This window comes from Centruroides sculpturatus, unplaced genomic scaffold (genome assembly GCF_000671375.1).
Source record: "Centruroides sculpturatus isolate CEXI.00-Female unplaced genomic scaffold, Cexi_2.0 scaffold553, whole genome shotgun sequence".
Taxonomy (NCBI): Eukaryota; Metazoa; Arthropoda; class Arachnida; order Scorpiones; family Buthidae; genus Centruroides; species Centruroides sculpturatus.
Genome location: NW_019384837.1, coordinates 444,488 through 458,534, shown reverse-complemented (window position 1 = coordinate 458,534; position 14,047 = coordinate 444,488). Strand labels below are relative to the sequence as shown.

The 14,047-nt window shown below is 28.5% G+C and overlaps 1 protein-coding gene across 1 annotated transcript in view; it reads right to left on the bottom strand.

The window, feature by feature from the left end:
• Nucleotides 1-13,229, bottom strand: part of LOC111630233 (tubby-related protein 4-like) — a 45,157-nt gene extending 31,928 nt beyond the window's left edge. The window contains exons 1-5 of the mRNA XM_023374299.1: nt 12,744-13,229; nt 6,676-6,966; nt 3,308-3,476; nt 2,957-3,013; nt 765-772 (exon numbers count right to left, since the gene is read on the bottom strand). Coding sequence (XP_023230067.1) covers nt 765-772; nt 2,957-3,013; nt 3,308-3,476; nt 6,676-6,966; nt 12,744-13,016 — 798 coding nt within the window. The 5' untranslated portion in view covers nt 13,017-13,229. The remainder of the gene's footprint in view (nt 1-764; nt 773-2,956; nt 3,014-3,307; nt 3,477-6,675; nt 6,967-12,743) is intronic.
• Between the last annotated feature and the right edge of the window lie 818 nt (nt 13,230-14,047).

The window sequence follows — 14,047 nt, the reverse complement described above, 5'->3', positions numbered from 1 at the left end:
TAGAGCTACAGACAAGCGGAGACACTGATTGGTCGACCACTGGTTGCCGTAGCCCATATATAAGGTCAGTTTGAGCAGGAAAATTGAAGGTGGCTAAGAAGAGATAGATATCGTCTGGCCAATGAAAAGTAGATTTGTCTCACTAATGATGATTTGTGATCGCTGGAAGTGCTACTGCGTCGTAAAGTGTTTTCCTGAACGATTTGATATGGGATACATTCATTGGCACTATTGATTCAGACACCATTTGTTGGACTATTAAGTTTAATAACTTGACTCGTGGGTACCTAAATGTTTAGTATTTTAATATTAATTTAATGCAAATGTATGCATACCCAATAATATTAAACAGAAAATCTTTTGTAACTAATATACAATGTTGCGGCTCGGTAAATACGCCGACACTGAAATGAAAATCAGTCTAGCATAGGGAAAATTGGGGAATTACACCGCGAAATGGTGAATTGCGCAGCGGAGTTATTGTGAATCGGCATAAATTGAGCCAGCATAAACCAAGGGCTACTTGTATTGCACTCACTTTTTTACTCACTTATTCTGTATTTCAACTCACTTTTCTCATTTTTTCAAAGGGGAAGTGGCACTCCCAGGCCTGATTTTTTTCTATAATAATACATACATAAATATTTACACATTAATATTCATGAATGTGTGGTGGTTCTGATGTCGATACAGTTTACATATGATTTTGAAGCAATCGTGTTACTATTCTACTGTTCAAGAATACACATCAATTTTTTTTTAACCTGAATATCTGAATAAATATACACATACTAAGTATACTTTATTACTAATTGATAATTCAAAAACCTTAATTACAAAACAATTATCAATTACTTGGTAACAAGTAATTAACAGGAGCAGAACGAAGTTATAGAATGTGAAGCTCTTAGTTACAATAGTCCTACTTGTTAGCAAGAAGAATCTCTACTTTAGGTAACAGATTATAGTTCTTCAAATTATATGAAATAAATTTCTCAAATTAAATAGATGTTTTATATTATTTTAATTAACATACTAAACTTGTTAGTTTAAACATTGTTTTAGTCAGAAAGTTTTTAGAACATAGTATTTATTTATAATACTTTAAAAAAATTTTTTAGAGTCAGAATGCTGATTGTGAAACTGGAAGAAGTCAGGATCAGCAATGTTCAAAGAAGTCTAATTTACAGCATCAGATATTTGGATCATCATTAAGAGATTTGAAAGAACAAAATGATAAAAGTAAACATGCAGTACCCTATGTTCTTTATAGACTATGTACTTTCATAGAAATGAAAGGTAAAGTTGGTTTAACATTTTGAAAAATTCTAAATTTTTTTCTTCTATTGATAATTATTTTAAATATCATATATAATTTTGATTAAATTTTCAATTGTAATTAACTTTTTTAATGCTATAAATTTTATGTAGAAGGTGTTTATCGTCAACATTATTGCTTCTATATTTACATTAGGTTTACATGTCATCTTTATATTGAATAACTACTGATAAGCTTCATATATTGACATTTTAATTTCTTTTAGCTTTCAAAAATGTTTGGTCATAAATTATTTACATAAAGAAAACTTATTTTCCAAAATTGAATTTGAGAAAGTGATGTAAAATAGTTAGAATTATGGTATAATACTTTTATACCATTGTATTTTCTGTATTCATAATTTTGTTATTTTAAAACATGAGTATCAGTGTAAACAGGTGTAACACTTATTATAAACATAACAAAGATGCATGTCTAATGAAATAAAGTATTAATTGTTAATTATTTTATATATTTGTTCTCCACATAGTAAGTACAAACTCTGTTCAAATATATTTATTAAATTTACATTAATATTATCATCATATGATATGTTCAACATTCTGTAATATATGTTGTCCATATATAGATGGGCCAATGATAGTTTTTTAATACTTGCATAGTAAAGAAATAATTAACAACAAGATAATCATTTCATTCATAATTTTATCCTGAAAATTCTTAAAATAATAATTTTAATTTTTCATCTATTTATCTATAATTGCATAAGTGTATGGAAATGTATAAGTTTTCATCACATATTGAATATCTACATACTAATATTTAGTATTTTGTAAATGATAATTTTAATTTTAGATTGAATTCATCACACTCACAGAACAGTTTCAAATCATTTAGACAGATTAAAATTTTATATATATGTATATAAGGAAGTGATAATCGTGTGTGCACGCACGCACGCACACACACACTCTCTCTCTCTCTCATGCTTTATCATAATATTTTGCTTAACTATATATAATTTTACTAATAATGAAATATTAAATGCAAGATGAAAAACTAAATCTTTAACTATAATAGATTGTTTTTGAATAATAATTAGCAAAAATTAAAACAGTATGAAAACAATCTTCATTTTGTTTTTAATTTTTTAAATTAAAAACAAAAATCTATTTGATAACAAGAAATTATATAATGAATTAATTTCAAATTAATTCATGCTAATTCATTACATAAATGAAAATTATTATTATGTAAAGAATAGGCTTTGTTATTTGAACAGATTCAATTACTAATTTTCTAGATTTTATTAAAAACTTTAAGTTCTTTATTATAATGATTTTTCATTATTAAAAATAGTTTTAAAAGATAAGATTTTTAAACAATTATCATTAGCTTCTTCCAACCCCATATTACATATATAGAAAAGTAAACGCTGTTCCAAAACATTAGAGGTCTGTTTATTTATGTATAAAATTTTATAAAAGCCAGGTTGTATCTGAAGATGAATCAGGAAGGCTTGAAAAACATTTTATACTTACAATAAACAGAAACTCTTTATTGGAATAGTATTCATTTTTTGCTATATTGTTCAGCAAATTAATTGAGGAAAAAAGTAATTTACATTATCAAAATTGTACTTTTTACCTGTCTTTCAATCCAGATCTTTCATTTTACAAGAAATGAAAGAAATATAACCATTCTCAAGACAAACTGCTAATAATGATTTCATATCTAAAAATAATAAAATATTTTATGCAAATTAAACAAAATATATAACAGAGAAATGAAAGAAATATAACAGAATTAGGAAATTTTAATAAATAGAAAAACATATACTAGAACAAAAATTATCATAAAATTAACTTTAATTTGAAAAAATAATTTTTCAATACTAATTTCAATACTAATACAAGTAATACTAATTTCAGAATATCAAACAACTAGTAAAATAAAATAATAATTATTAAAAACATAAAAAATAAATAAAATTTTCAATAAAAACAATTTTAGTTCTTTAAACACTACCTTCTGCCTGAATACTAGATGTAAAATCACTTTTTTCTTCACAACTAAATTTATGGCATGACCATGCCATAGAAGTAATGGCAACATTTTCTTTAATAGTAACTTCACATTCAATATGTCCACTAACATCAATGACTAATATTTGTCCATTTGAAGTGCCTAACAATACCTGTAATTATATAAAATACCATTTTTTAAAAGTAATTATATATTATGCATATTTTATTATAAAAATTTCAAAATTTTTCAATGTTTTCTGTTATAACTTTCATTCATTGTAATTTTCAACAGAAAAATTTTGCATTCCTTTCTGTTAATGAATCAGTTTTAAATTTCTTCATGATGATAATGTATCATAACAACGAGTAAAAAATTATTTTTACCCGTTGCAAGTAATACAGAGTTGCAATTTTTAATCATATTTTTAATTTAATTTAAAATATATGCTCTCTGCCTCAAATTATTAGTGTCTTGCCTCCGCACAACATACTTTTCCTGTTAACAACAGTGTCATGCTAGTCATCTATGTAATTCTGTTCTGGGGAAAATTTTTGAATTAAAATAACAGATCAAAAGTTCATATATAGTTAATCAGGATCTCCTGACCCTAAGCTTTCCATATCTGGTCTTGACTTTTATATATCTAACACCATTCTTGAAATTAATGAAGGACAGACAGAAAGACAGATAACAGTGGGAATTTATAGGTCTACAGTTTTTTCAATTGCAGCCCAATAAAGTTATCAATAAAAATACATTCAATAAGATCTTCTTTTATGTTTGTTATTTACATCATGAAAATCAGTCATTGTGAAAAATTTGGGTTCAGAAAAAGTAATTTTATTCATAGATAAAAAAAAAAAATCAGAATGGTACTCTCATCATTAGCTAAGATCTAGACCAGAGTTCAACCAATTTTCGAATGCCCAGCTCAAAGACTGATGGCTACTTTAAAGCAAAGAAGTTGGCCACCTTTTATTGCAGATTCCAATCCAGGCAGCATTTGACCAAGATGATTTTGCAGACACTGTGTTTTGATGTCTCCAACAGGTAAAAATCTGATGGGGACGGTCTGACATATACAATGGTAATTAATGAGTTTCTAGTCCAGCTTAGTGGAATATTGTTTAGTGTTATCCTAATGGAACAAACCCTCCTTCTGTTGGCTAATGATGGGTGAGTTTTGGTAATTCTTACAGACAGGTTATTGAATATATCATAGTAGTTGTCATTGTCAATTGTTTTGCCCAACAACATATAATGATGGTAAATGACATCTTGACAATCCTAGAAAACACAAAGCATCACCTTCTTGTTGGCCAAAGCTTGCTTAGACTTGGTGGTTCATCATTCACTGGGCATCACATAAGCACCTTGCATAATTAAATTGTCATAGTAAATTCACACTTATTCTATTGTCAGGATGTGTGGCACTCACTTTTTCCTTGTTTACTTAATGCATAGCCACTTCAGTGCCTAACAAGCTATTGACTGAGCAAAGACCAACTCATAAGCTATCTCCTGTGTGACCCAGATATCCTTGATGACCAACTGTCTTGTAAGATCAATGATGATACTGAGGTATCTGTGGTCACCCAGAGCAAAGGCTTGTTTTTAGTTCCGTAGTCTCCAGACCTGAAATGAGCAAACCAAAACCAATTTCCAACAGTGCACTTAAATGACCTATTGTCATTATAAACATTTGTAAAGTCAGTCAAAAAATTTGGCAGAGGATAAATAAAGTCCCTATTATTTTCTAGCATTCATTCTATATTGTGAACTAGTACTTTCAATCCTTTTGAAAAATCATCATCTTCAGGCTCAACTTAGAGTATAATGAGTATAATTTACAAAAAAAAAAAAAAAAAAGCTAATGGAATTCAAATATAGTACACTAAAGGTACAACTCAAGTGAGCAATTATGAATTTAATCTAAGATTTTGACTTACAAGAGACCATGAACTTTGGATCACTAATTTAAATGAAACTTATATATGTTAATCTTCATTAAAAAAAATAAGTAGACATGTATCTGAGCATTTGTGCCAATGGAACTTATTTAATGAGAAATTAAGTGCCAAAATTAAACATGTGATTTTCATCAATGATGACAGTGAACACTCTATCCTTGTAAAAGTAATTCCTCCACCTTATATAGCCTACCATTTTGTCAATCTTGTGACATTTATTTTTTCCTATCAAGTCAAGAATTTTATTAAAAAATACATCATGCAAATGAAGTATTAAAAAAAAGAAAAAAATGTGGCATACTAAGAAAATTCAATTAAAATTCATTTATTTATACACCACCATATGCCCCCACTTTTACAACATGATGAAATATACCTAGGTTTCTGCAGGATTAACTGCTGAAAGATCTCAGTTTAAAAATGTTAAGCATATTTGCTTCACATCAACTATAAAATAAGAGATCTGCATATGTAGCGGAATACTTTTATATTACATGCATAATGACAAATACATATACATTTCACTTGCTTATATAATGCTTAGAAAGATGATTTTTGGTCTGCAATTTGAAAAAAAATCCCTCAATAAAAGGTCAAACTTCAGTGTGTTCTAGATGAGTTCCTGGTGTAAAAAAGAACAAGTGAAGACATTGTTTTAGATAGTCAATGTTTGCGATTTTAATGAACTTTAATATCTTGGATTATTAATTGAAATAATATATTGTATTTTATGTTTATGAATAACTAGATAATGTATCTGGCAATGCTTAAGTTATCTTAATGAAACATTGAACAGGTTGTTTAAATAGGTTGTAAAACACAATGGAACAATAACATTCATGTTGTTCCATTGTATTTTACAGAAATATCCACAAAGGTTAAAATATTAACTCAAACAATGAAGAAAGTAATTCTTAGTAGAGTAACTGGCAATAAAACAATAATAAAATGATTTATTTCATGAAACAATAATTATATTTTAAAGAAACATTGGGAAATAATATTAATAAGATGTTTTTTCTAAATACTTTCAAAATATTAATGCATCATTAGGTTTTACATTGGTAGCAATAAACAAAAATTATTCATTTGCTAAAATGTACTTTTATGATCATTTGAAAGAAATTTGTGGGATTTTGTAATCTTTCTATAAAATATGATGATATAGGTTCTTAGGAAAGTGCACATAAATTTCCTGAAACTATTGAGAAAAAAGAAGACAACACCACCAATCCAAACACAAACATTTACTCTACACAGATGGAACAATGCACCACAAAACAAACAAACAAAATTTTTCTTTTACTCATTAGATATAGCAAGAAGAAAAACAGACTTACTACATAAAATATATGCAAACAAATAAATCTTTAATAATATATTTATGTAAATATTTACCTGTTGATCATCAGGAGTCCATATACCACATGTTATAAGAGAATCTAAATGAAGCATTGATGACCAATAACGCTGACCACTAACAGAACCAACTAAAACAAAACCATCTTGATAACATATTAATGCTAATTGACCATGATGACTCCAAGAGAAATCTGTAACTGGTGTCTTTCTATCATTCATTAATTCAATAGCCCATCTTCCTTCATGTTGTATCCACACAAATATAGTACCACTACTATCACAAGATGCTAATTTCTGAAACGGTTCATTCCATTTTACTATTGTCACCTGCCATAAAAATAAAATAAAGTTTTATAAATATATATATATATATATAACAATTCTATGGTTACTCTCTCTCTAAAATGATTTTATTTAGCTTAAAATAATTAAATAACATTATTTTAAAGATAAAATATATCCTTTATATTTGATCAGTTGCATTATGTTACCTATCAAGTCATACATTACCAAAACTTATAAAGTTTCAAATTTTTGTTCTTTCTTATACTGGCAAGCCTTGAATTCCATTGAGAAAATTTAAATGTTTAAATATTTAGAATGTTATACTGTATGTAGTGACATTCTGTTCCAAACTCAAGATATTCACTAGCCTGATGATGACAATTTGAATCATTGAAAATACTTGAATTATAAAAAAGTTTTAATGCCATTTGACAGCGTATGTATCTACTATCATTAATTGATTAACAATTCATGCCATATTCATATGTATGATGTTTTAGTATTTAGTCACAAACTAATATAATAACTTTTGTAAAATTACTGTTAAAATACCCCAAGTAGTATACAGTATTTACTCAAATTTAAGATGTACTTTTTTTCAGGTTTTAATATCTACAGAAATAGAATGCCATAGATTTGATGTAATGTATCATAATTAATCATCTCTAGCATCATATTTTTGATTTTATTAGACCAACATTTGTAATAGTGAATATTAAAGGGGTAACATAGCTCAATCTTGTTAGTCTAATACAGCAACATCATAACTATTTGAATGAAAATTCCAGAAAAAGATTACTCACTGAAGAATTGTTGCATTTTCAATGCTTTAAATGTCATTGAGGATAATTGTATGTAGGAAGATGTGAGCATCAAATCCACTGTTCATCCAGAACCTAACACAAAAAGTGAAGATGTTTCAGACTTTAATACCATGGAAGACAACAAAAAAAATTCAAGGATAAGCACATAAAAATGCATCTTAGATTTGATGGTGCATTTCAAGTAAGGTATATGATATTTTGTGTAATTAATTCTACTTAATTTAATTATATAAAATAGTTAATTAATACAAAAATTTTAATCTGTTATTATGTATTTAATATTTTATTGTGTGAATTCACATCCTATTATTTCATATTACTCCTAAATTATTAAAAAAAAAATAGCTATAAGAAGAAACCATTAATTGTATAGCAGGTTATAAAGAATATTTTTTGAAATATTCAAGTTATATAAAATAATAATTTTATAAGATTTAATAATCTGAAACTAATTAGTAAAAAATAAGAATATATTACAAATTTTCCAATTTATTACTTAATCCTTTCGTGAGTACTTTTATAAATATATCGATACATGATACTTGTAGTGGGCTCTACAGAATAAGCATGTATATATACTGTACATTCTTCAAGTTTGTCATCATAGAACACTTGCATATTTATGGAAAAAAGTAAAACATTACAGACAGCTAGGGATATCTATTGACAGGTCTAGAAAATTTTTTCCATGTGATTTTTGTAAGCTTTGCAAAAATAAGCATAGAATTTTCTAGCTTAAAGATAAACATGGCATCTATTCATTCACACTTGCTGTCTCCTTCTGAATAATTGGAGTTTTTCAATCTAATCAAATTGAAAGAAGAAAATATTGCCTAGTTTATTAAAAAAAAAAAAAACAAAAAATATGAATTAGAAGACAATATATTCATTTTTTTCATAAACATTACATTTTTTAATAATGAACTTATTCTGAGCAAAGAGAGAACCACTGGTAAAAACATTCAAAGGATTAAGAAAACACCATGATATTCAATTTTTCTCAAAATGAAATATACAAACAAACTGCAATGATAATTAATTTATTATTATTCTTTTTCTTTTTTTCATTGTAAATCTATGGAGACTTGTACTACAAATCTGTATTCAATGACAAATCCTAGACCTGTGCAATAATTGATTTAGAGAAAGTTTAGAAGAAATGTAGTTTGCACAGTCAAGAATGTCATATTTTTTAATCAGTTTTTTGTATTGTAGTATAAAGTTTTCTGTAAATTAGATATAATTAATAGAATGAATCAATAAAGATAAACAATTTCATTTCTATAGAATCCTGAGAAATTAAAATAATGCTCTGAAAACATATGCAAAATGAGTTTTGAATGTGCTAGAGATTTTCAAGAGACTTCATGAAAGTGTTGTTTTGATTTTTAAAAATCTGATTCACTTAAATATATGAGGGTTACCTTTATATCTAGCAATTATTAATTATCCTACAATTCTTTGCCACTGGGAGCTTTCAACAGGCATATGGTAATTTGAATGGCTTATCCATTTTATTTGTTTGCAAGTAAGAATATATGGTATTTTCTTAAAAGTTACAAATGCATTGCTTGACTATTTTTTTTTACATAAAACTAATACATACCATATAGTAATGGATTATTTATTATGCTTTTTGTAATACCATAAAGTGTCGTTATTAAAACACCACATTATTCAACATCCTTTCCATTGGTTTAAATTGTCATTATTTATTTTACATTTATTAGAAAAAAAATCTCTACTTGAATATTCATGTTATTTCTCAAGCATTGACTATGCATGAGAATACAGAAATTTTATTCCTTACAGCTTCGGAGATGCCATTCGTAAAGCAGAAATTCTTAGAACCTAAGGCAAACTTTCTCAAACTGGGTTCTGTAAAGAATTTTAGGGGTTTTAAGATGAAAATGCATAATGGCATAAAAATTTAATAAAGTTCTAAATTTGTGCATATGACATTTAACATTAATTATTCAGCCACTGTACCTTTACAATCAATTGCTGCTTTACTCCAGCAGCTTTTTAAAAGGCAAATAATTGTTATTTCATTCTAATTTTGATTAATTTTTTTATCTATTAATGAAATATATATTTTTTTAAAATTAAGACACCAGAAACTTAGCTGAACTTTAATATGGATAAGATATGGACAAGTAGGGGTTCCTTAATAGGTTCTGTTGCATTTTTAGAATTTTGTGTCGAAATAGATTGAGAATCAATAATCTAAAGATAATTTCTCAGAAATAACTGAGGCACCAATTGCACTCATATTTCTATTGTATATTTTGATACCAATACTGATCAAATATTTTTCTACAGAAAATCATTTTATTATGTTGTCAGGCAATTCTTGCTATTATAAAGTACTCAAAAAAGTTACACACCAAGGAGGAGGCATTGGAATCAAACAAAACTTTATTTGTGTGAATGCAATAATAATGAAAATAGGTAATTGTATCATAGCAAAGGAATAATTTCCTATTGAACAATAATAGAATTTAAAGCAATCTTTAATACCTTGTAGGACAGACATCAACAGAATAAGACATGGAAACACCAAATAATATACTCTGAAAAATTGCCTGCAGATATTGCAAATATGTTCCAGATCCCTCACACCTGTAGGTGGCAAAAGCTGGTATTTCATCTGGTCCTCGAAAGGCTTCAAATATAGAGACCAGACAGACCAACAAAGCTTGGCAACATGATAGACACTCCTGAGAAACTGTAACATTATCTTGCTGAAAAATTGTTGTTTACAGCCAACAACATTGTAAGGAGTTTAGTCTGAATTTTACCTTTATTTTCAGGTTTTTATTTAGTTCTCATTATTATTTATTTTGTTATTTTGGGAACAATTTATTTTTTTAAAGGTCCAAAACTCCATACTAAACCCAGAGAGAAGCCTAAATTCTAAAAATAAACTCTTATCATGACTGACACCTGTACTGCCTATGTTGCCAATCTACCACAGCATCTAGAACCAAGTGATTTCCAAATTGGAGTTAAAGAATGTCCCCTAATCCTAACTGTAACTGACTATAAAAATTAAATTATTTTATTGAAAAGATACGTAAAGATGAATATATTCGAAAGATTGAAATAAAAATAACAATTATGTTAGACTAAGTATGTAAATGAGTTGGAGTGGCACAGCTGTTGTTACATCACACCAGTAAGTATAAAAACACTGACAACACTGAAAAAAAGGAGGTGAAGCTATAGTGAATGAGTGTGATTGGCACAGGATTTCCAGATGTTTTTTCTTTGGTGTAATGGTTAGGCAGATGTAGATCATAAGATTCTTTTTGCAATTTTGTAAATAATCTAGTTTCATGTCAATTTTAACTAAGTTCCAAAGTGTCAGGAAAGTTTTTGTGAACGTTGTTTTGGTTATATTTTTGAATTAGATAAATTTTCATTGAATTTTATAACTTGTCTAATTCTTGTTTTCTCACTCTTCATATTTTGTATTCATAGTCAGTCTTAGAATAAATAATAATAATAAATCTAATTATTTTTTTGACAAATAGTCAATAAGTATTTTTTTTTTTTTTTTTTGAATTTTTCTAACACCAATCATTTCTTTTGAAAAAATTTGTTTGTGTTGTCTGTTCAAAAGTCCAGGCCTGGTACCGACTATTAATGTAACACCATAAACATTAGGTTATTTCTGATTATTGAAAAATTAGACATTACAATATGAGGGAGCAAGATTTCCTGAACATACTGCTGTGCCATCAATGTTTCTTGCTCTACTACTAGAGTGACATACTGTCATATCAGATGATTCCCTAGATCAGCATGCCACTCAGCAGTACAGATGGAATTGAAGTACTCACTAACAGTTCTCACACTTTTAACATGGTGGTGATCTATTCCCAAACAGAATTGAAATTCATTGCTAACTCTTGAATTTATATGTTATTTGTTTATATGTTAACATGTTTTTGTTCCAATATATAAGAGTCAAATTTCAATATTTGATGGTCTCATCAATTTCTGAAGATAATTATACAATTTCACATAAATTTTCCATATTTTAGTAGTTACTCCTCATTTCTCCATATTTTGTCACATTCATCATATTTATCCATAGTTTTCTTTTTCTGGCATGTCAACAGCGTTAGGACAATAGATGAGTGGTACTGTTAGTGTGTGATGTGTGTATAATAAAGTTAAGAGATCAACAAAAACAATGTCTTGCCAATAGGAAGACCTTTATCAAAAGGGTAACACAAACTTCTGACAATCAAAGAGAACATGTTAGACATTCAAGTGAATAATCATATTTAATCTATTCTACCTTTGTATTATATCTATATTTAGGTACTTGGGGATAAAATCCAAGACAAAATGACTTCTTCCCAAAAGATACCAGGACACTTCAATTCTAGGATTTGCAAGATGTGTATTTTTTACTCTACCACTGACAGAAATGCATTTAAAATGTGGAAAAAGAAACTTCATTATAGGTATGGTTTTTAGAATAAAATCCTCCTGTCACTAAATGGCAGTAAGGAAAAAAAGTTAAGATGTGAACTCTGAATGAGATATTTGTCACCTCCAGAATTGTAAACACCCTTGTATGAGTAAAAAATGTCACACCTTTACAAGATATAGTCACCCAAAATCAGCATGTAGTAATTTCAGTGCAAGCAAAAGCAAGCACCTCAGTACCCACGTGGGGTGAGCCCCACACCCCTAAAACTATGTAGCATCAAGTATTCCACGAACAGCCAATTGTTCACGAAGTACTCAATGCCATCATAGTCACGTGGCCTAAATAATTAACCACAACAGTCTTAGTGGAGTGTGCATCCAGATTCCAGGGGGACTACAACTTGCGAACACTCGCACCAAGAAATATAGTTCCTTTGACTTTTTTCTTAGCAGATTCTTTCTGGGACAATCCCAGACAACTGGGACAGCTGTCAACCCAAATTACGTTACTTCTAAAACATCAAGAGAGAGTAAATAACATATACGTACATGAGATCTGTGACCTCTTAAATTGTAATTCGCTCTCGTAGGCAATTCATCAGACTTCCTCTGGCACCGGCAGGTGGTTAAAGTAATGCCAACGACACCTCGCACGTTGCCAGTTGCCAACCATCCATCTTCGAAATATGCCGGCCCCTTCAGCAACCACCAATCGGCTTTCCGGCATAGCTCCTCGCATACTCTTCCCATCCATGTTAACGAAAGGACGGTGCAATCGGTACAATTATTCGTATTCCTCTCGAAATGAACGAATAATGACATTTTAAATTAGGCCTAATAATATAGTTAAGTGGTTGGTTTAGAATGTATTAATTTATAAACAAAGGCGCCGTTGTTTCTACCTTGATTAATTAAAGTTATCATCTTTTCAGCCGTTTCATTAACAGTAAATATAGATTATAAATTACTTGGAAGCAAAATATTTTTGAATGGTACGTGCATTAAAAACCATGTTGAACAGCTATACAAACTGCATTATCAGCACCCTCTGGCGAGTGAAATTAATTTTCAAAAAATTTATATAATTCCGAATCGATTTTATTATTATTTTTTTTTATCGAATATGATATAAATTTTAAAGTAATTTTTCAAAATATTCATAAACTAAAATTAGTTTTATATTTTAAAATTCGAAAAGTTTAATTTTAAAGTATTTCTATCTAGCAAAAATTGCTACGTTTGAGCGATTGCTCGTCAAGATGAAATTAATAATTCCTCAATTTAATTCATTATTATTCTTTATTCTTATAATCCGAGATGATTTATATATTATTAATTTGATAATGGATGGAATTAATTTCACAGTTTACAATTGAATATGACATACAATTGAATGGAGAAGGATGCAAGGTCGGATCACAGATGTCGGTTTTTCGGCCTCACATCGAAGCACCGCACTTTCAAATTTCTAAGAAAATTTGATATTTTGTGTTTTTCATTCTTTTCCGAATACATAACTATATGTATTTAACGTTTGTAAATTATGTTTAATAAAATTACACGAGTTTTCGATTAAAATAAATTCCTTTTTTGCAAATATTTTGGAGCTCTACTAATAACGTTTCCCGAGGATCTGCAAAACTTCCAGCGGGCCCTACGGATGGAGAAGATACTTCTGATGGACGTTAGCAAGCCTATTATGGCCGAATCCATAATGGGCTTGCTAGAAAGGCACTCTCTGTGTTTTTACAGTAAATACATGTGAAAGCATAAGTCAAATTTTTATTTCTCGGCTGAAAATATACGATAAAAGCAATCTCGGTAGTATAAAAACAATCATTCATTTAGTCCAA